General features: G+C 44.0%; 1 protein-coding gene across 1 annotated transcript in view; it reads right to left on the bottom strand.

The window, feature by feature from the left end:
- LOC307065324 (sodium/potassium-transporting ATPase subunit alpha-4-like) overlaps window positions 1-16,537 on the bottom strand; it is a gene marked incomplete at both ends in the record, with an annotated part of 30,699 nt that extends 14,162 nt beyond the window's left edge. The window contains 12 exon segments of the mRNA XM_079722147.1: window positions 756-928; window positions 1,294-1,483; window positions 5,788-5,922; window positions 6,113-6,222; window positions 6,459-6,657; window positions 8,150-8,220; window positions 11,542-11,659; window positions 11,885-12,019; window positions 13,610-13,723; window positions 14,319-14,522; window positions 16,086-16,145; window positions 16,394-16,537. Coding sequence (XP_079578273.1) covers window positions 756-928; window positions 1,294-1,483; window positions 5,788-5,922; window positions 6,113-6,222; window positions 6,459-6,657; window positions 8,150-8,220; window positions 11,542-11,659; window positions 11,885-12,019; window positions 13,610-13,723; window positions 14,319-14,522; window positions 16,086-16,145; window positions 16,394-16,537 — 1,653 coding nt within the window.
- Between the last annotated feature and the right edge of the window lie 7,392 nt (window positions 16,538-23,929).

Here is a 23,929-nt window from a genome sequence, read left to right as displayed (position 1 = left end):
TAGCTTTTACTCCTGGACGTACACCTGTTAGGGCAGCTTCTCACCCTGAGTCAGATCCGTTGAGGGGCCCCAGCTCTCAATCTCTCATTCTCACTAGTGCCTGCTCCAGGCCCCCAGCCCTCTTGGCCTCACCCTTTTTACAACCCATCCAGCAGTACATTTATAGGACACCTTCTACCACTTTGCTACTCCTAGTGTGGCCTGCAGACCAGCCGCAATGGCATCAGCTGGGAGTGTGTTACAAATGCAGAATCTTGGGGTGTCCTAGTCCTACTGAATTAGGATTTGCATTCCAACAAAAACCCCAGGCGATTCACATGCACATTCGTTTGAGAAGCACTGTCCTAGGGTGATGGTTCTCAAATTTGTCTGCACATCAGAATCTCTAGGAAAGTTTTTAAAAATACAGATGCCTGGGCTCCACCCTGAGCGTTTCTAATTGAAAGGGTCTGGAGTATGGCCAAGACATCAGATTTTTAAAGCTCCCCTGGTGATCCCATTTTATTTTTTAATTTTATTGAAGTATAGTTGATCTATGATGTTGTGTTCATTCCCTGGTGATTCTAATGTTCAATGCAAGGCAGGATTCTAACTACAGAGGACACTTACTATTAAGTTCTCTCTTAAGACTGCAACTCATAAGCTCAGGAGGAGAAATCAGTTCAGTTAAACCAAGAACCTACTCTGTCCGAGGTTTTCTACTGTTGATCCAGTTTATGACAAGTGAGGGGCATCTGGGATGCTCCAGTGTTTACCTTAATCCCGGCACTCCGACACTTGCCCACGGCATCAGGCACTGCAGCTCGGGGAGGGTCAATCATGGAGATGAGCCCCACAAAACAAAGGTTATCCATGGGAAAATTGATTTCATCAGTGTTAAACTTGAATCCCTTGGAGTAAGTGTTCGGCAGATTCAAGAAGCAGAAACCTAGAGAGAGAGAGAAGAAAGGACCAGTAGTCATTCCACTGTCTATGTCTCTATCCTGCTCGCCCCAACCTCCTAGATTTTTCACCCCACAAATAATGACTGTTTGTTTTTTTGTTTGTTTGGTACGCGGGCCTCTCACTGTTGTGGCCTCTCCCGTTGCAGAGCACAGGCTCCGGACGCGCAGACTCAGCAGCCATGGCCCACGGGCCCAGCCACTCCGCGGCATGTGGGATCTTCCCGGACCGGGACACAAACCCGTGTCCCCTGTAACGGCAGGCGAACTCTCAACCACTGCGCCACCAGGGAAGCCCAATAATGACTGTTTTGATGCCACTCTTCAAAGGCTTCTCCCGCAGCCCCCTCACCTAGCACGCGTTCCCCCAGACCTCCCAGTTCCAAGTAGGCATTCTGGAAGGCTTTCTTCATTTCATCATCCATTGGGTACTCCTGCCCTTTCAGAAGGTAAGTAGAGCAAAACTCCAAGATCCTCTCAGGCGCCCCCTTCATCATCAGTATGTGGGTCTGGGAGCCGTCCTCCTGAAGGTGGATGGACATCTAGGGAGAGGAGAAGAGTAGGAGGAGAGAGCGAGGTTTGGGGCAAAGAAGCAAGGGTAAGTTTTCTGAGGGTAAAGCCGACAGGCAAGCTGTGTCATACCTCCATTTCCTTTGTCCCCTAAACCAGCGCAGCCCCCCTCCCTCCAGCAAAATCCGACCTTTGGTTGAGCCCACCCCTCCTCCCTTGCAGGAACCTCCAGCCTGGTATTATTTGCACAGGAATCTGTTATCTTCTCAGCCAGACTGGCGTTAAGGGCAGCCCAGGCACTCTCCCCTCCCTGCTTCCTCTCTGTCTGGGTGGCTAGAAGCAGAAGTCATGGGGACACAGAGACAGCAGAGTAGACAGGAAAGAAAACTTAGAGTCAAACACCTGTGCTAGGGCTTCCCTGGTGGCGCAGTGGCTGAGAGTCCGCCTGCCAATGCAAGGGACACGGGTTCGTGCCCCGGTCCGGGAAGATCCCACATGCCGCGGAGCGGCTGGGCCCGTGAGCCATGGCCGCTGAGCCTGCGCGTCTGGAGCCTGTGCTCCGCAATGGGAGAGGCCGCAGCAGTGAGAGGCCCACGTACCACAAAACAAACAAACAAACAAAAAAAACCACCTGTGCTCTAGGGCCAGCAGGAATGCTTTCTTAGCTTTATGACCTCAGGTCAGTCCACTTAACCTCTCCAAACTTTAGCTCCTTTGATAAAATGTAAAAGGTTCTACGTTGCCCACTTCATTGGGTTTTTATAAAAGAAAGATAATATTTGTAAAGAATATATTGAAAAACACTGACAGTTCTTTACCATGGTTGTTTGAGCCTGAAGGACAGGATTAGGACGAATAGTAATAACAACACTTATTGAGCACTTACTATGTGCCAGCCACTGTTCCAAGTGCTTTACATGAATTGTCATTTAATCCTCTCAGCTACTACCCTGTAGTAGTACTATCAATTTCTTTATTTTGTAGATGACAAAATTACGGTTAAGCTGTGTCCAGAATCACACAGCTAGGAAGTAGATGCTGTCAAGGAAAGAACTCAAATAGACTCACTTTAGAACATGCTCTCTTAACCATCCTATGCTCTAAGTTCTTTGTTAACTCTGTCATCACATATTTAGTGATGAAGTCTACTTAAAATTTATGATCGTTGCTTTGTTTCTATTAATGCTGTCTTTTATTTTTTCCCAAAAGACTAAAGTTATCTATTCACTTTGAGTTACCAAACTCTTTAAGCATTCTGACTTGTTTAGTTTGACACTGAATTGTGGTTGCTTCTTATATTTTTATGTTCATTTTTGGGACTGATGAATAAACTGTTTTCCAAGTGTTGCCAGTAGAATTTGTATAATCACATCTTTAAGAATTTTGTTTATATGTTGAATGTACTGTTATTTTGTGTTTATGAATTTTTTTACCAATAAACAGAACACGTCTCAAAACCAAAAAAAAGAAAAAAAAGAATATATCGAAAACTGTGAAGCACAGAGCAAAAACTGGTTAGCCGTTCTAGACCCATGTCTCCTGGAAACATGGCACGGCCCCTGAGAGGGGCTCGACGGTGTGAGTTGGGGGTCCCTGTGGCTCAGCTGGGGAGGGGAGGGCGTAGTCAGGAAGAGAACCTGAGGAGACAACTTGAGGACAGAGAAATAAGATCAGTTTCATTTTTCATTATCCTGTGATCTCTGATCTGGGAAAAGGAACTGTCTCTGGGTTTCCTCTTATGATCGACAGGAAATTCCTGCTACGTAGCCTGTTGGGTAACAAAATCAGCACATTGAGAGGAATTGAGCTTGTGGTACCGAGGGGACCAGACTGTACTGGCCCAAGGAGAAGCCGGGTGGGAAACCTGGGTGTAAAATGTGGTTAAAATGGCTTCTTTGGAAACTTGCCCAAAACTGTTATATTCAAAATATGCTTAAGCCGTTAAGAGGGAAAACCTTAACTCATGTAAGCAGAAAGCTGTAAAAAAATTTTTTTTAAATTTTCTGAGCACTTAAAACCTATTTGTTGGGCTTCCCTGGTGGCGCAGTGGTTGAGAGTCTGCCTGCCGATGCAGGGGACACGGGTTCGTGCCCCGGTCTGGGAAGATCCCACATGCCGCGGAGCGGCTGGGCCCGTGAGCCATGGCCGCTGAGCCTGCGCGTCCGGAGCCTGTGCTCTGCAACGGGAGAGGCCACAACAGTGAGAGGCCCGTGTACCACAAAAAAAAACCAACAAAAAAACCCCTATTTGTTGACTATTTATTGGAGATTCTCAGAGATGACAGCAAGACCTGCTTAAGCTAGTAATTTGAGCACAGAAACATCACATCTTGATAGAAAATTACAGGTGAAAAAGATGGGAGAAATCTGGAAATATCAGAACAGAGAAACTTCTTCCTTTCATTTTGATCTCAGAGACGGAAAGAGACCAGGCCTTGCAAACGACCGCCAGGCTAAGATGTCCCTTGCAGACCGGAGCCTCTGACTGTCCCAAGAACAAGCTGACTAAGGCAAGTTGTTCTTGGGTACGGAGCAAAAGGAGCCAGAGGTGTTTTCTTGGACTCCCCAAGCAAGCCCCGCCAGAGCTGGGTAGCTTGCAGGCTGGCCAAGCACACTTGGTGCAGAGAAGGATTTTGCTGTTTGAACTTGATATTCGGTAGCTCAGAAAAGGCACTAACGTTGTCATTTGGGGGAAAGGTTGCTATTTTGTTGGACGTCCCATCAAATGTCATGGGTATGTTTTATTTTATTTTGAATCTTGTGGAAGGAGAGGTACCTAATTCTTTCCAGTCGAAGGCTTTAATTGGGCCCTGCCAAGCACAAAATTCCTGTCTGGTTAGTGAGGTCACTAAACGTCAGGAAAAAGTGGAAATAAATTTGCAGTTTGGGCCTAGGGGACCTATCTTATTACACTGATGAAAAGTCAGATGAGACAAAAAACTATGGATCTGTTTCTTTAACTTTTACTCGTTCAGCATTCAGGGTGAAAATATAGATAATTTGGTTTAAAAAGATCTATATAGCTTTTGTTATTTTGTTATGGCTTTTATTTTTCTTTTTGGCGGTACGCGGGCCTCTCACCGCTGTGGCCTCTCCCGTTGCGGAGCACAGGCTCCGGACGCGCAGGCTCAGCGGCCATGGCTCACGGGCCCAGCCGCTCCGCGGCATGTGGGATCCTCCCAGACCTGGGCACGAACCCGCGTCCCCTGCATCGGCAGGCGGACTCTCAACCACTGCGCAGCCAGGGAAGCCCTGTTATGGCATTTTTTTTTAGTTACAAAAATTGTTTTTTCTTGTGACAAAAATTTTAAGATCTATTCTCTTAAGAAACTTTCAAATATAAAAGTATGGACCGCCTCATGAATTTGCCTGTCATGGGGGGGCCATGATGATCTTCTCTGTATTGTTCTAGTCTTAGTGTATGTGCTGCTGAAGTGAGCACTATTATGTGTTTTTTAAGACACAAAACCAAAGCTGACTTTTGGGAGTTGACTTTCTTCTCTGTTACCCACACCTGATGTCTGACCTTTAGGGCAGTACCTGAATTTGGAGAATTCCACTACCCTAAGTAAATCATGATTGTCCCATATGAGTCAAAGCTTAGCTGCTAGAGCTCCCATCATGGTGATGCCACCATTCCCTCCTTTCCACACTTTCCTCAAAGTGTGCCAGGGTTCTCACGTGGGAGGGAAGTACTGGGTTTCTTGTCCCAGTAAAATCCCACATGGATTTTACTGTCAGGGCCACCACTGTCCCTCCCCCAGCAATTTTTCCTTCCCTTGTCAGTCCTCCCTGGATCATGGACAAAATGGCCCTGGGAAAACAGCTTCGCAAACACTCTGGAAAGCCCTGACCGCCTACCTGATGGCAGCTGCTAGAACTGCAGGCACGGAATGAAAAGAAATACTTGATGACTAGTGAGATAAGATGCCTCAGGGAAGTGACTGGCAAATCCAACATATTCTGCAGAAGCAAATTTCACAGCTGCCGCGGAGACGCCTTTAACGTGACTTTCCCCAGCTGGCCTTTAAAGTGACTTTTCCCTGCCAGCCTTTGCTGCCTATGGACATTTCAGAGAGCACTTTATGACTTGCTCTCTGCACAAGTGGCGTACCCTCAAGTCTGCTTACGACTGAATGCCTCTTCCTTTATCATCTATGCCTGCATTTACCTGTTTTCCACTTTCCCTTAAGGTGACCCTTCCTCCTAATTGGGGTGCTGATTATCCACTGTATCTGTTCTACAGCTCAGACATAAAGGCAAAGGCAAAGCTCCCGTTTCCCCAGATGACAAGCCCATCCCCCACTGCTATTTTCCTACCTTTGTCGGTTCTGTGCCTGGTACTTGTTGGTAGAATTAAAGGGAATTTCTGCCACCTTGGGGCTTTTCTCTCTCATCTCCTTCACAGAGCTGTAAGACTGCTCGATGAACTTGAGGAGGGCTGACTCAGAAGCATCCCCTGCTGTTGCCCGCTGCGGGGATGGGGTTGGTATAATGAGCCCGAGAGGCAAGGCACCTGGGCTTGCCGGTGGTGTCAAGGAAAGGAACAGAATGGGGAGGGGTGCTGGGGGCATCACCGAGGGTCAGGAAAGAGATATTGAGGGGAGAGGGCAGGTTATACCCTGAACACTGAGGTACCCTTTACTCCCTTGGGCCTGACACCTTAGCTATGGGAAGGTACTCCTGATTAGCTTTAAAATCAGCCCGGTTGCAGAGGCCAGCGATGCGGGCCAGGATAAACCAGGTATCAGAGCCCTTGGCAAATGAATTCCCTAGGGAGAGAGAACAGAACAGTCAGCAGGGATAGGAGAGCTTAAAGCAGGAGTTTATTCACACCCCTTCTGCGCCCAGATGCTTCTCAGAGACAACGTTTCATCTCCTCCACACCTCCCTGCTCTCCTCTCACTTTGCAGCTACCTTCTTGCTGTCTGGACTCACCACGCCCTCTCAGCTACTCATCACATTCCCCACATCCTTCCACTCTCCGACCACCAACGCCACTAGTCACCAGTCTGTTCTTCGCTGGTGTCGGCCTCACAGATGGTCCTGTCGAACCACAGGTGGGCGACGGTCATGCGGTTCTGGGTGAGGGTGCCAGTCTTGTCGGAGCAGATGGTGGAGGTGGAGCCCAGCGTCTCCACCGCCTCCAGGTTCTTCACCAGGCAGTTCTTCCGAGCCATGCGCTTGGCTGTCAGGGTCAGACACACCTAAGGCCGTGAACAGGGGAGAGGGGAAACGGAGAGGAGAGCTCGGCTGCTCACAGCGCTTTGTGTTTTTGGAAATCTGATCGCTTTTACTGCTCTTCTAATTTCTTATATTTATTTCCCTTTTGTTACCACCTAGTCTTTAGAAACCCCATCTGTGGCTATGGGAAAGGAAATTAGGAAAGTGATTTCGGTTTGTACTTTATGGCAGAATTTCAAAAGAAGAGTGCTTTCCTTTACCAGGGTATCGTAGAGAATGATCTCCTATTCCTCCTGGAATATTCCTCTCCCCCTCGATCCTTTCGTCTTTTCTATTCTGCAGCCTCTTCTCCATTCAAGTTCAAGCCACACTTCTTTCTCAAGTCCAGTCTTTCCAGGGACCACGGTGAGAGCTAACCTTTGACTGTGGTATAAGATGCTCTGTGTGGAGGAGGGTTGTACCAGTAGTTTAAAAAAGGAATGGGGAGGAGAGAATGATGAACCTGAGAAGGACTGTTGCAGCAGTGAAAATGACTTGAGAAGTCACTTAAACCAAAAGATTTTTGTTGACCATAAATCCAGTGAAAGTCAGGTGTGGGGCAAGGTTATTTTAAAAACGAATGAATTCTTAGGCTGCGGTTATGTACAGAATTCTAATCATGGAGTTATTATTTATTTACATAATATCATGAATACTGATGTTTTTGTGCTAGTCTAACCACACCGTGCGTATTTTTCTCATTTCCATTTTAAGAAGGGTATTGATAAAAGAGAGCATACCCCAAACAGGTGATCAGCAAGACAAGGGGTCTGAAGATCGTGCCACAGGAAGAAGGGCTAAAGGAAAAGGGATTATACGACCTCTCCCCTGGAGAGTTTGAGGGGACATAATGGCTACTGTCAAAGATCTAAAGGGTAGGTTTGTAGAAGAGAGAGAATTGACTTATTTTGTATTTCTTCGGATGGGAAGACTGGGACCAAACAGGGAACCATATGTCTGCTCAACATAATGAAATCTAACTAGAGCAATCCAACAATGAAATGAGGTCAGATAAAAAGGGGTGGGCTTCCCATGACTAGAAATCATCATCATCTCCTACAGATTTTATACAGGGTATTCGGCATTGGTTGAAAGGTTGAATTTATATGGGCTTTGAAGTCCTTTCCAGTAAGATTCTATAATCCTAAATTAATCTTCTTCTATGAACTGATGAATAAATTGAGGTCCGGAGTGCAGTGAGTTGGCCAGATTCACCAGCCAGTACACCCAGGACTGGAACTCACTCCCCGTGATTGATAATCTATGCTTTCTGCATCGTAACTCACTTCTTTTCTCATTAAAGAGAGAAGGCACCAGAAAATAGGGGTGAAGGAAGTCAGTGTAATTTGGGAGCTCAGTGATTTGACATTTGTATACGCATCAGAGTACTCTGCACTGAAGAGGTTCAGCCACGAAAGAGGTACTAGTGATTTCATTTCCTTGGGGTTGTTTGTCTGCCCTGGGGCCACACTCCACCTTGGTCAGCGAGGCAATTTGGCCCATCACCGTGGAGTCCCCTGTGGCAATCATGATGCCCCGGGCTGTCCCTGTGGATGAAGGGGGAAGTCTGAATTGGAAAGGCTGTTGGGTCTGGTTCCTACAAAGAGAAAACTGTCAACAGTCAAAAACAAGGTGGAAACTCAAGGTCCTCTGAGAGGTCATAATGTTCTACTGTCTTTACATTTCGCTTATGCAAGTGAAGGTCTCCTCATCTGAAAAATCTCTGAAGAGGTTTCACAGTTCTCCAGAGATACCCAATTTTATTGCCTAATTGCCTTCACTGTCAAGAAGGTCTTTGTTACGCTTAGTCTAAATCTCTTCCATTGCCTATATGTTTCTTATTTTGTCCTCAGCAGCTGAAGAGCCTCTCGAGCCCCAGGAATAGTGGTTACCCTTCTGCTAGAATCCTATGTTCCAATATCTCCCCATCCTCTAACCCAGGGCTACTCAATTTGCCGCCCCCATCCGCAGGAGACATTTGGCAAGGTCTGGAGGCATATTTGGTTGTCACGACTGAGGTTGCTACTGGCACCTAGCGGGCAGAGAGCAGGGATGCTGCCAGGCATCCTGCAACTCACAGGACAGCCCTCCTCTCCCGCTACCACGAAGAACAACGCGGTACAATTGTCAGTAGTGTGGAAGCTGAGAAACGCTGCTCTGACCGAGCCTCTTCCCTGTTTTGCTGGCTGGAGCCAGTCTGCCCCCTGCTGGGTGGCACAGGCCATAACATGGCCCCTGAATCAAGGGGAACTTGACACACCCAGGCTGTAGCTTGAAATGAGGGGCCCCACAAGGTTCTTTGCTCAAAATAATTCTTCCTGCTTTACCATGATGGCTGAAATTCCTACCATTAAAGTTACAGTCAGAATCACCCAGAAAAGCAACATATTATAGAAATAGCACTTATTTTCGAATCAGAAGGACTCAGGGCTAGAAGTTCAACTTTCAATGTACTAGCTGTTCACACTGGGGCATGTTACTTAAACTCTCTGAGACTCAGGTTTCCTCATCTTTAAAATGGGGTAAAAGCATCTACAAAGCTGTGAGAATTAAATGTTTTTAAAAGAGCCTAGAACAGGGTTGGGCACATAGTAGGCACTCAAATATTTGTTTCTTTTTTTTCTCCATTTAGATGAAGTTAAGGTCTCCAGAAGGATGGCTAGAAAATCACACACATGCCTTGCAGGGTAGCTCTAATCTGGCAGCTCCCACGAACATCATAGCATGGAGCGGCCAGTCCATTTTCAAGGTCACCTTCAGCATTATGAGTCTGAGAGCAGGTTCTGCTCTGACCGACAGCAGACGAGTGAGGTCACTGCTATGTGAAGAGTGGTTCTGGAACGCCTCACAGTATGAGGCACTCTGCAGATGAGCAGGAAGATACTAAAATAATTGAGAGGTGCTGAGAGGGTTTATTTTGGCAGGGGGTAGGGGTGGTTAGGGTATGGTGTCACTTATAGTCATTTTGTGCCATGGTTTAATCTAGTTCTTCATTTTTCTTCCCTCTGCTATGGTTTCCCCATGCTTGGAGGGACAGGATTTAATAACTAATCCCAATGTGTCTAGAGAGGGGAAAGGTTGATGTCAACCTTGGGGAAGGTTAAGAAGGCCAAGCCTCCCATATTCCAGGCTAGACTGACTTCTCCCTACGCCTTCTATGCAATGCCAGAGAAATAGCTTACCATCTCCCCCTACCCTGCATGAAGATACATGAGAACCCAAAGAGAGATGTTTGTACCAGCAGCCCCATCAAGGGCCACAGTGATGAAAGCAGAGAGGCAAGGGCCTAGGATAAAGGTTAAAGTGATGCTACCTGTTTGCAGATTGCACAGGGATTCCTCAGTTGAATAGTCAAGAGCTCTTTCAACCTAGCTCCACCCTCTTGGTCACATCTTGGGTCCCTCTAGTCTCCTATTAGAGTCTTCTCTATTCTAGTCAGATCCTTGTTTCTTAGATGGAATTCCATCATCCACTTTCCCTGTTATTTGAAGCATATAATTTGTTGATGAAAAGCCTACTTTGGAAGGACAAATCTGAGCAAATTTCTTCCTCAAATTTAATAATAGGAATCTCATGTTTTTGGAGGAAGCTTGCTAACTTGCATCTTTCTGTTCGATCAAGTTAAAAAAATTTTTTTAAATATATACTTTATTTTCTAGTTGGATTCTTCTTCAGTCTTAATGGCACTCTACTCCTTTAAGCTATTTCCAAATTAAATAATTTTATTACCAGAGGGGTCATTAGCAAGCTTTATTCCAGGGGAGGCTCTGTGGAAAGAGCATGGGCTTTGGAGACAGACCTACATTAGAATCCTTGACCCTCCTCTTTTTTGTTGAGTTGTGCTCTCGGGTGCTGCATTTAATTTCTTTGAACCTTGGTCTTTCATGTGTAAAATAGGAATAATATCTGTTGTATAGTCTTGTTAGAATCAGAGATTTCTGTGGCACTTGACACGTACTAGGCATTCAAATAAAGAATAGCTATTTCTTTTTTTTTTTTTTTTTTGGCCGTACACGGGCCTCTCACTGTTGTGGCCTCTCCCGTTGCGGAGCACAGGCTCCAGACGCGCAGGCTCATGGGTGCAGCCACTCCGCGGCATGTGGGATCTTCCCGGACCGGGGCACGAACCTGTGTCCCCTGCATCGGCAGGCGGACTCTCAACCACTACGCCACCAGGGAAGCCCGTGAATAGGTATTTCTTAGACACCCAAATATTTATTCTTAAGCATAAATGATGGTTTTCATGTGTGTTCCAGAGAGTTTTGCAGGCCTTCTTAAGCAGAAAGGATGAAGGAGAGGTTGACATAATGATATTGAGCCAATTGGTACCACTTTGGCCAGAACTGCCTCCCAGTTCAAGGATGCCCTAGATTCTAAGAACAAAGCCAAAGGTGTGAGTGGCACCTCTGGTAACTCAGATTTCCAATGCCAGTACCCTCTCTTGGGATAGTGAGAAGTTAGGGCTTACTTCAGGAGAAGAGTGACCTAGCAGAACTGAATAATTTTCCTCCCTTCTGTGCTATTTTCAGCTCATAGAGCATAGTCCATTCACTAGATAGAATAAAAATAGCTACAATTATAGGGCACTTACAGTGTGTTAGGTCTTGCGCTAAGCATTTTATTATGTATTATCTCCTTTAACCCACATAAAAATCTATGGAGTAGTGACTTTTAGTATCATCAGTGTACAAATGTGGAAATGATGGCTTTGACCTTTCATCAAAGTTTGTATAGCTCATGAGGGATGAAGAACATAGACTATTTACTGGCTGTTACCTTCCCTACTGCCCTTAGAAGACAGAGAGGTCTGGAAATCTTTGTTTCAATCTTTGCTTTTGAATCTAGGCTACTTATGATGTGATATTCACCTTCCACACAGTTGGTGGAGAAGAAGCAGATATTTTGGGTCTCCAGGGGGTTCTCATTGGTGAAATCAGAGGAACGGGATTGGGGCTCTGACTCTCCTGTCAAGGACGAGTTGTCCACCTGGGATGGGAGAGAGGACAGGTCATAGAACAAAAGCACCAACATCATCATTATTGACATGCAGAGAGAAGCATAAACTTACACACCACTGTAACCTCAAATCTGCACTTGTGACTTCTCAAGGTTCTGAACAATAAGATCATATTTTTTTGAACAGAGTCCAGGTCACTGCAGTGCTCTAAGACCATATTTGGCCCCCTTCCATAGTGTTTCACATCCCCTCACCTTACATCCTTGTGAAGAGATAAGCCGGATGTCAGCAGGGATCCGGTCTCCCCGCTTCAGTTCTACCAGGTCTCCTACCACCATGTCTTGTACAGGGATCTGAATCTTCTCTCTGCCTCGGATTACCAGAGCTTGCTGTGGGAAGATAGTGTAGGGTCATTTCCAAAGCTTTTTGCTCCCCTCATCCAGTTCCTGGTCTCTTTCCCTCTGATTCCCTTTTCTTACATTGTCACTCACCACATCATTCTCGAAGGTCTCTTGGGTAGATTGCAAATTCTTACTATCGCTGTCTACAGGGCCCTTTGATGTTCCTCTCACTAAATTATGAGGTCTATCTTTCCATTCCTACACTTAGGCTTGGCTGTTGGCTTGCTTTGGCCCATAGGACATTAGCAAATGTAGTGCAAGCAGGCGCATAGAAAGTGCTTGCACACTGGGGTTTGCCCTCTGCCACCATATTGAATGTGCTCAAGCTACCCTCCTGGAGGGAGAAAGATGATAAGGAGAGAGGCCCCAGCTGTCCATGACATCTCAGCTGAGGCCCCAGACACCTGAATGAAGTCTTCCAAGGCCACCCAGCACCAGCCAAAGTCAGCCCAGATCAGAAGAACAGCCCAGCCACAGAATTGTGAGAAATACTGTGTTCATTGTTTTGAGCCACTATGTTTCGAGGTGGCTTGTTTAGCAGCAAAAACTGATAGTCTCCAAACTCCTACTTCATTCTACCAAAACGTTTCCCACTGAACTCTTACCCAAGGAAGGAATTAAGTTATGTTGACACCAAAGGGAGAAGAAGCTCCTGGGCTATAATGCTAGAACATGATCGTGTCATTGGGAAACTTTGGAGCCTATCCCTTTCCAAGTTTTCAATCCCTGTGCCTAGGAACCCCCTTCTACTCTCATATTATTTCCAGGTTCTTTAGAAAAGTTTTATTTGAAGGTAATCTAAACTTTCAAAAGAGTTGCAAGAATAAAAATTGTACCAAGAATACCCATATAACCTGTACCCAGATTCATCTGTTAGCATTTTACCCCATTTGCTTTGTCATTTGTTCCCTGTCTCTATATATGTGTGTATGTAAATACATTTTTTCCTGAACTATTTGAGGGCAAGTTACATACATCATGATCTTTTATTGTACATACTTCAATGTGCATTTCCCAAGAATTAAGATATTAAATAACCATAATACAGTTATCAAATTCAGTAAATTACACATTGACACAATACTTTCACCTGCTGTCTGCATTCCAGTTTTGTCAATTGACCCAATATATCTTTTACAGCATTATTTTCTGCTCCAGCACAAGATTTGGTCTAGAGTCAGAGATTACATTTAGCTGTCATGTCTCTTTAGCCTCCTTTAATCTGGATCACTCCATCGTTGTTCTTTGTCTTTAAGGCCACCGACATTTGAAGAATCCACCCTCCCTTTGCCCCCACCCCACCTTTTTGGAATAGGACCCCAAAAGTTTTGGGGTTTCAGATTATGCTCATTGGATTCAGATCATGCATTCCAGACCAGACCACTTCATGGATGTTATTGTGTTTTTCTCAGAGTAGTTTTAAGGCCTGATAAAGTAAAACCTAAGTGAATGTCACCCTCATTACCAGCCTCACTCAGTTCACTCACTGTAGGAAATAATTCTTCAGGGGACATACAAATCATGTATTTGGCTACATTCTACACATCCTCCCACTATATCCTTCCACATGAATCTTACCTGAGGTACCATGTTCTTAAAAGATTCCATGATCTTGGAGCTCTTGGCCTCCTGATAATAGGAGAAGCAGCCGGTGATGATGACCACGACTGTTAGTACAATGCCGAGGTACAGCTGAGGGTTGGGAAACAAAGGGCTCATCAGTAGGTCCTTTTCTTCCTCTTCATCCTCAGAAAGTCAGCTTTCAAGGGTAACAGCTGTTTTTCCAGGTGGAAGAAACCATGGGACTCAGTGGGAGAGCACAGGGGCTGAGAAGAGTCTGAGACTGGCCCAGTTCTCTGGGCTTCCTTGTTAAGGAACCCGGAGCTACAGTGAGGGGCCAGCAAAATCCCAGGCCCGAGAAAGCCTATATCTTCCTCTCCAGGAAGGCTATTCATGGGGTCGAGTGTGGCTATTGAGGGAGATGGAGAGGAAGGATAGGAAGAGATTAAAATTCTATGAAAGAGAATGGACAGCAAAGTGCTTTGATGACCAGTTGGGAAGATAATAAAAGGACAGCAAGTTTCTGGGGGGAATGTTATATCTCAGGGAGCTGAATCAGGAGCTATCTAGATAAGAGGGAAACCAGGAAGGACAAAAGCTTCCTTAGAAAATCCTGGGAGTATAGGGATTTGGGCCAGAGGACTTCAGGAGTGCTAGGCTGCTGAGCAGAAGAGTATCGAGGGCTAAGCAGACACTGGACTTGGCAGTAGTAGTTGAACAGACTCACATTATCTTTGGTAGGGTCCTCATGGAAATATAACTGGATGCCATAGGCCACGAAGCAGAGACTGGCACCAGTCCACAGTAGGAGGGAAAAGCCACCAAACAGTTGTTTACAGAATTTAACCCATTCTGGAGCAGTAGGGGGTGGGCTAAGTGTATTGGGTCCATCTCGAGCCAGGATTTCCTGTACCTCTTCAGGGCTATGGCCCTGTGTGGAAAAGAAATAGGAATGGATGGAGAACCATGAAAAGAAAAGCAACTATAACAAAGGAAAACCTGGCTTCAAAACTCAAGTCTGCCATTTATTGTGCTAGGATAAGTCTAGAGACTGGTCTAGAGACCAGTTCTCTGAAGGTCATCCTGGAAGTTCTTCCTACATAAGTGGGATTCTAAAATTTGCATTATAGAAGGATCTCATTTAGCCTCCTTACATAGGAAGAATTTTTAGTTTATGGGTTGACTCACAAATCTTTTGAACACCTATCCTGGGCCTGGTACTGTGGTAGGGTACCAAAGCGAGTAAGAATGATCCCTACCGTTATGGAGTGCCAACTCTAATGAGATACATATAAATGATTTATAATAAAGTGTGCCAGGCTGATGGAATGATGAGATATGATACATAATGTTGATAACATATGGACCTCCACACTTTGACTCTTTAACTTAGAAATAGGAAAAAATACCAACTAAATCCAACATGAATGTGTAGATCCTCACTCTAGCCTTGTGCATAAGCTTGTGTGCTTTTTCCTCTTAGTGAAAATGAGAGTAGAACCTACCAGAGGATAGTAAAAAAAAAACCAAAACACTCCTTAATTCCCATCAGCCACTCCCCAACCTCCCCTGGAAAAACATGCAATTTTAATAAAAACCGGAACAGTCTCCCATGCTCCTCCTTGGTTACCAGATGGCCATCCCAAGCCCCTCCAATGAAGAAATTCTAGAGCTAAGAGGAACTTACATTTTGAGAGCTTTTATTTAAGTTTATTTGTGGTCATTGTATTAGTGGTTATAGTAGCAGCAGCAGCAGTAATAGTGATAATAGCAGTAATAAATGATTTTGCTGTTGAACCAGCAGTTCTCAAAGTGTGGTCTGGGGACCCATGGGGTCCTGAGACCCTTTCAGGCGGGGTCCACAAGGTCAAACAATTTTCAAAATAATACTAAATTGTTTGTCTTTTTCACTTTCATTCTCTTAAGTATACTGTAGAATTTTCCCAAGGCTACAGGGCACATGATAGCACAATAGCGTTAATGCTGAAAATATATGAGAATCTAGCTGTCTTCTATTAAAAAGCTAGACATTAAAAAGATTTGCAAAAATGTAAAATGCCACTAATATCTTTTTGTTTTGAAAAACATAGTTATTTGTCATAAAAATATTATCTGTACTAATATATAATGGTTGTTTATAAATGAGTTAGGAAATACTTTTTAATTTTCTCAATTTTAATTTCTAATATGATAAATGTAAGTAGATGTAATCCACATAAGCAAAAGCGATTTGGGGTCCTTGATGGGTCCCGAGGACAAAGGTTTGAGAAGTGCTGCCCTAACCCATCCTCATTCTCTCATCTAATCCTGAACTCTCTTTGGGTAGTTACCATTTCATCTTTTTCTGAGTGTGTGTCCTTGGCTGGGCGCAGGTTAAGGGTAAGAGAATTGACCTTGAATTTAGGGGCTAGATTTCTAGCCCTGCTTTTGTCCTGGCAGCCTCAAGGTCGGGAATGGAGACCCTCTGCCTCCCTCAGGGAGTTCCTTCACTCACCTTGGTTAGGTTCACAGAATATTTGGTGCTCAGCTCATCCAAGGTTAATTTGTGATCATCCTGAGGGGACAGTAGAGTCATCGAGGGACAGGGGGTGATGCATCATTTCTAGGGGAAACATTTTGGGGAAGAGAGGTGGCCCTGGTTGAGGGACAGGTGGTGATGCATCATTTCTAGGGGAAACATTTTGGGGAAGAGAGGTGGCACTGGCCTGTGTGATCAGTTTTCAAGGTGAGATGTTAGAAGCCTGAGGGTTGAGAGAGGTTTTTGGAGGGCAATTTGTCAGCATCCATTTCGGGTGTTCTTACCATGACCACTTCCTTCTTCAGGTCCTCCATCTCTCTCTTTTTTTCCCTCTTCATCTTTCTTTTACTCATTTTAGTACCCTTAGGTCTTGGGCTTGGATTCTGCTCATGAGGTGTCACGGTCCCTTTTCTCCCTCCAAGCACCATGGCTTTCCCTGGATATGGCTGCCCCAGATCAACTGGTGGAGAGAAAGCAAAGAGAGTGAGGGGTGTGAGGGAATCAGTAGGAAGGAGGGGGAGAGGAGTGAGAGGAAGAATGGCTGAGGCAGGGGGAGGACTGAAGGAGAGAGAGAGGGAGGGTGGGCGGGCGGCAGCAGTGAAGCCCTTGATGGGGGAGGAGGAGGTGTCAGGAAGGAGGGCATGGAGGGATGAGAGGAGCCTGGGGCCTGAGGTACAGGAAGGAGAGGGGTGAAGAGAGGGAGTCGAGGAAATGAAGTGTGGAGAGTACTACGTGCCTAGTGATGAAGATGCTGCAGGGCCCTGAGCAGGGGGCAAGTGCGGTGGGCTTCAGGGCATGCTGGGAGCTCCCTCCAGCACCAAGGCAACAACCAGGCCTGTTGTCACAAAGGCCTCAGGAAAGTTCTAACTGAGAATCCACAAGTCTCAGTCTCTGGGTTTGAGAATGATTGGAGAAGTTTCTGCCACAGAGAGAACTGCAGTCTGATGACAAGGCTAGAACAAAGTCCCAGTCTGGTCCTGCTGACTTCCGAGACTCAGAGGTACCCTAGATAGCTGACTCAAAAAATAAAGCAGGCAGTCTGTGTGTGTGTGTGCTTTTGCTGAGGTGCCCTTCCCACAGACATTGACTTTGAGCTTTTGATTGTAGGAGATCAGATAGCAGAATAGGTCAGATCTTTTACTTTTGAATCTGTCCTGGGTTTGGGTCCTGACTCCTCTGCTTACTGGCTGTGTGGCTTTGGGCAAGTTACCTAACCTCTCTGTGCCTCTCTTTCTTCATTGGTAAAGGGGGATACCATCTACATTGTAAGGTGGCAAAAGTAAGGATTAAAGGAGGGTGCTCCATGTAAAACATGATGTCTGACTTATATAGTATGTGCTCAATATATAGCTTGAATTAAATATTATAAGTCTTACTTGCAGCTTAATGTGCAGCTCTTCTCAGTGAGAGTAAAAATATGCTTTTCATGTAATAACCCTGAATTTCCTCACTTTAGTATGACATATTTCTCTCTTCCATTAACCTTCTTTGACATCTCAGTAAGTGGTTTGACTGTATTAACTTTATATGTTTTACGTGTAAATTATACTCTCCCTCCTTCTGTAAAAGGATCTGAAGCAGCTGTATATTTCTATAATTTACACATTTTTTTTCAGTTATGCATGTCAACATACATTTTCCCTTTCTATTTTTGGGTATTTATTTAATTGCATTTTGTCTTGGCATGCTTTTAAAAAATATGACTGTATCAGAAAACATCCATCTTGGTGCTGATGTAACCCTCCTTCAGTATTCAGAAATAGAAATTTTCTCTTCCCAGCTGGGTCAAATAATAGTCTGCTTCTTTAATAGATTGGATAAGATTTTTCTTCTCTATTAAAAGTGTACCAAATAAAAACGGAAAGTCCCACTTTCTCTCCCCCCAGACTCAGATTCCCCACCACTGATGTTACTGCTGTTGGCAGTGTGCTGGGTATCCTTCCAGTCTTTTTTCTACATTTATACCAATAGTATCTATAAGGAGGTACAGTCTTACCTTTTACAGCATCATTCAACTCCCCTTTCATTTATGTAAAGATTTGCTTTTTAATGGCCACAAGGCATGCCATATTCTGTATTGACGGCGGTCTATTCAATTATTCTCACTATGGATGGATTTACAGGATATTTTCCTTTTTTTTTTTTTTTTTAACCACTGAAAACACTGCTGCAGTGGCATCCTTATATATAGTACCTTTCGGCCCTTGAGCTTCAATTTATGTAGAATCGATTCCTGTTGCTGAATCATAAGATACTCTTATTTAAAATCTTAAAATGTTCTACCAGATTGCTCTTCAAAAGAGCTCTTCTTATCCATATCCCAGCAACAAGATGAAAAAATGTCCACTCCCCACACCTTTGATTATATTGGATGACCTTGACTGTTTTCATTTTTCCTATTATAATTGGTGAAATTTGGTATCTTACAGTTTTAATTTGCATTTCTGTATTGTCCAGGTAGCATTTTTTTCTTATATTTATTGGCTTTCTGGAGTTCATTTTCCTTTTTCTGAATTGTTATTCTTATCATTTGCCCAATTTTCCATTGTTTTCTTTTCCTTATTGATGTGTTTGAAGGGGTTCCAATGCCTTGTCATATACATTACAAATATTTTCTCCCAGCCTTTGTGTTTAATGTAGATCATAAAATCCCTAAGAGCAAGGTTAAAATTAAAGTTACAATTGTTAAGTTAATCTATGCATCATCTATGTGACAACAGCATTTAGCCCAGCCTTGAACATAGGAGATCCCTCAAGGCAACTTTATTGACATAAAATCAAGTGAAATTAGTTTTGGAAACCCCGTTCTGTTCCACAGTTCTTAGCTCAAAAGTCTACCTCTTCAGAGAGGCCTTCTTTAATTGCTAAATCCAAAATAGCCACTCTCACACGCAGCCCTCAATCCATCACTCATTGGCTTCACTGCACTTTTTACCCTCTGAAATTATCCTGCCCATTTATCTGTTGACTTCTTGTCTGTTTCTCCATGACAGTGGGGACCTTTTCTGGCTTATTCACGGCTTTACACCCAGCCCTTAGAATAGCACAGAGTGGTTCATCCACAAATAGTTCCTAAAAATAAGTTGAATGATGAATTTTCAGGTTGTATCTTAATGTTATAAGGTTTGATACCCATCATTTTGGTCTGCTATGTTTTAAAACCTATTAGGGTAAATATGCTAGCATCACAGTTATCTACTCATTTGCTTCATAATCACTTATAAAAAACTCTGATATTCTTGCCTGATCACGCTTGCTGCAGAATGTCACAACCAACATGTCATGTTTTATAAAAATACAATGAGGCTTTTAATTGATACTGGATTGGCTCTTTATAGCAACTTATTTTTATCTTTACTACATTCTGTCTTCCCAAACAGCAGTTAAGTTTAGCTCTCCATGTATTCTTTTTTTTGTTTGTTTGTTTGTTTGTTTTGTGGTATGCAGGCCTCTCACTGTTATGAGCTCTCCCGTTGCAGAGCACAGGCTCTGGACGTGCAGGCTCTGGACGCACAGGCTCAGCGGCCATGGCTCATGGGCCCAGCTGCTCAGCGGCATGTGGGATCTTCCCGGCCCGGGGCACGAACCCGTGTCCCCTGCATCGGCAGGCGGACTCTCAACCACTGTGTCACCAAGGAAGCCCTCCATGTATTTTTTTTTAGTACTCTCATTGTGCTTTTTTTTTCCTAATATTTTAATTTTATTTATTTATTTAGCTGCGCCAGGTCTTAGTTGCAGCAATCGGGATCTTTTTTAGTTGTGGCATGTGGGATCTTTAGTTGCGGCACGTGGGATCTTCGTTGCCTCGTGCAGGATCTTCCTTGCGGCACATGGGATCTTTAATTGTGGCCTGCGGGATCTGGTTTCCTGACCAGGGATTGAACCCGGGCCCCCTGCATGGGGACTGCATAGTCTTAACCACTGGACCACCAGGGAAGTCCTCATTGTGCTTTTAATCTTCTTTAATAAGTACCATATGTCACACGCACTAAATCTTGAGTATAATTTGCTCTGGTTCTGTTGTAAATAAAAGCACTTTGTACTGTATTTTCTAATATTTAGGGCTAAATTTGATTTTTTAAAAATCGATATCTTGTACCCTGTAACTTTGAACTCATTACTTCTAGGACTTTTTTTTGTTGTTGCTGCTGTTGCTTTGTTTTGGTTGACTTCTGTGGATTTTTTAGGTATTTAATCATGTCCTGTACCAAAAAAATATGTTATTATTTCTTCCAGTTTGTCTCTTTATTTAGACCATATAAATACAAACTTCTTATCCAAGGTTTCAAATGTTGCTGCTATTGCTTTTGTTATAGTTGTTGTTATCATTGTTTCCTAGACTTATGCATCCCTTCCTTGCTTCTCTGAACATGATTACAGTTTCCTATATGCTTTTTCCTCCAACATTTTAATCAGGAATAAATGTTAAATTTTACTGATAACCTTCTAACATCTTTTGAAATGATTATGTAATCATTTTTTCTAGTGAATATTCATGGTTAGTTTTCTGTATAGTATACCGTCCTTGAATTTCACTATTTGGTAATAAAGTTATATATATATATAAACAAATGTGTATATAAGCAAATATATACATTTGTTTTTATTTTATTAAATTCTATCAAAACTGTATTTGTCTCATTAAATAGGCTGGGCCATACAAAATTTTCTTCTACATTGTAGTACAGTTGAAATAATATAAGAATGTTCTTTGAGGTATTTGGAAAAATTCTCCACTGAATTCACTGGAGCTGAGGATGTCTTTGAAATACTCATTTTATTTTTTATTATTATTACTTTTTTGCGGTACGCGGACCTCTCACTGTTGTGGCCTCTCCCGTTGTGGAGCATAGGCTCCGGACACGCAGGCTCAGCGGCCGTGGCTCACGGGCCCAGCCGCTCCACACCATGTGGGATCTTCCTGGACCAGGGCACGAACCCGTGTCCCCTGCATCGGCAGGCTGACCCTCAACCACTGCGCCACCAGGGAAGCCCTCATTTTATTTTAAATGTCTTCCTTGAATATTGATCTAATCATTTTTTCTATTTCATCCTGCATTCTTAGCATTATGAATATTTAGCTTGTTGTCTGTCTCTGATGAATCATCATATTTCCTATTCTGTAGGTAAAAAGGAAATGGCATGGAAAGCATGTCTGCCCGGGTCAGAGGTTGGCCTTAACCTCTAACACTATATCCCATAGTAAGATTCTCTCACCTTTTCAGTAAGATCCTCTAAGATGGTTGACTCTTAATCCCCTACCGCAGGTCATACCCTCTCCCTTTCTCTGGTTCTAATCACTTGCGTCTGCCCAACCCCTACTGGTCAAATGTTCATCGTCCACAGATTCCTGGTTCCCCTTGCAGCCTCCCCAGTTCACTAAACCATTGTGCTAATCAGGCTCACTCCGTGCTCACAGGTTTACTGTTCCCACAGTTGCCGATAAGTATGGCATGGTGGTGAAGAGGGCTGCCCTGTAGCCAGACTGGTCTTGGGTTTGAAACCTGATTCTGATGCTTACCATCTTTGAAACTGAATGCATACTTTTGCCTTTCCAAGCCCTAGTTTTCTCATCTGTAAATTAAAGATAACAGTAGTCTCCCTCTTACTGGATTAAGAGGATTCTTTCAGTGATTCAACCAATATTTATTAATTGCCCAATACATGTCAGGCATCGTTTTAGGTGGTAAATAAAGGTGGTGAAGAGAAAAAAAATCCCTGTGTACGTGGAACTTATTCTGGAGAAGGAGTCAGGCAAATAAAGTATAAGCAAAAAACTATAGATATATATTTGTATACATATGAATATATGTATATATTTTAATATATTATCTATATCTACCTATCTATCTAAATTTGAGGAAGTTAGTGTTTATGACTAGAAACAAAGAGAATGGTGAAAGAGGTGCGAGAAGTGTTACTTTATTTGGTGAGGTCTGTGAGGGCCTTGCTGAGGAGGTAACGTTTAAGGAGTGATCTGTGTAAAGCGAGGAAGCCAAGCATGTGAGTAACTAGGGAAAAGTGTTCCTGAGAGAGGGACCATCAAGAATAAAGGTCCTGAGGTGGGATTAAATGAGACTATACAACTAAAGGTCTGACGTAGTTATGGCACAGAGTGAGCTGCAGTTAATTCTCCTAAAACTCCTATTACAATCACCATCACCACCACTGCTAGACTTGTAATAAAGGGGCCAAGAACTGACTCCTGATTGGTATTCCAAGATCCTGGCACAGGGCTGTAAGTTTGGTGTCTTCCTTTCTCCAGTTATTAGGGAGAAATGCACACCACCCAGCCACCCCTCCATCCCCAGCATAGAAGCATTCCTCCTTACTGCCCATCACACCCTGTCCGTGAAGGTTTTAGATGTCTGCTACTTAGATGAATTTCAAGGATTGCATCTACTTTTCCCTCCATCCCCTGCTAAAGACAGCACCCAGAACAGTATAGACTGTTAATTGGTGTTGGCTATCGGGGCCGCCTCAGCCCATCTCCTTCCCCTATCTGCTCATATTGAGAGTGGCCTGATTTTGGTCTGGGACAGAAAAAAGCAGAAGTGGCCCTGAGGGTTTGGGCCCATAGATTCATGGGCTCTTCCCTGTGCTAGAAAAACCTTTATGGTTTTTGGGGTGGGTTCACCTGTGAGGAAGGAAGGCCCCACTGTATTTTCGTCTAGGTTGTTTTGCAACCTAGTTTCTTCCCCTCTCTCTTGCTCCACTGACGTCGTCTGTTCCCAGATTGTTTCCCTCCTGTCCTTATCTCCTGCCCTCTCTTTATTGCTTCCTCTGCAAGCCAAATCTTGCCACAGCACACACTTCAATACCACAGTTTGGGAGGGAGGCAAGTATTAAGGATAGAAATCTGAATTATGGAAGGGATTTCTTCTTTCATAAAGAAATGCAACTTTATTATTTTCAAGTACATACGTAGTGCCTCAAACTAATGTCTTACAAAAGGTCACCAAGTAAAGGTCTTGTAGATGTTTCTTAACAAATACATAAGAACTGATGACAATTAGCCCATGCATTCACTATTTCTAAATGGATATTCCTAAAGTGCCCCAAAAGTATTGTTTTAGGAGACTACATATGCCACCCTAGCAATATTGTTTATGCTCTTAATTTACTAAACAAATGCCATTTTATTGATTGTGCAAAGATAAACTTTTGTCCATGGTCAATAAATCTCAAATTAATCAGGCCCAAATTCATATGGTTTCCCATTTAGTTTTCCAAGCCCAAGGCAATGACTCATTATTTCAAGGTACCTTTGATAAAGTAAAGTTCCAGTGTAATGAAGTAATAGCCCTTGGGAGGTTGTTTACGGGCCTGATGTTTGTCTTTTTTGCTTCCTTCCTTTCTACCTTAAGTCTTCCATTTTCCTTAGGTGTCTCTCACACTTGCTTGGTTCATCTAGGATTCTCTCTACAGGACATTCCCTAAGCCTTCTAAGCCAGGCTTAGACAATGGGCAGAGCTGCCTGCAGAGCAAAGTGGAGGTGGGGAGGGGGTTAGGGAGGGAAAAGCATCTTCCTGTAGGAACCTGAAACCAACTCCTCATCTCAGGGGAAAGTGGGTACAGTGATCATCAGCGTGAAGGGCGTTGGTCTGGGAAGAACAGCCCTGCTGTCCAAGAAGGTCAAAGGCAGGTCTCCTAACACTCTCTCTTGTTGTCCAGAGTTTCTAACCACATCCATGACCTAAGCTGATTCTGCATGTCCCTGGAAGAGAGGACGTTTCTGGGAACTTCTCTACCCGAATTCCAGCTTATGGCCAGGGACCTCCTTTTCCAGGGCTGGCTTGGTAGTGCCTGGGAGTGACGCA

The sequence above is a fragment of the Hyperoodon ampullatus genome, assembly GCF_949752795.1.
Source record: "Hyperoodon ampullatus genome assembly, chromosome: 2".
NCBI classification, from domain to species: Eukaryota; Metazoa; Chordata; class Mammalia; order Artiodactyla; family Ziphiidae; genus Hyperoodon; species Hyperoodon ampullatus.
The sequence above is the reverse complement of the archived record's forward strand: the minus strand, read 5'-3'. Positions and strand labels throughout refer to the sequence as shown.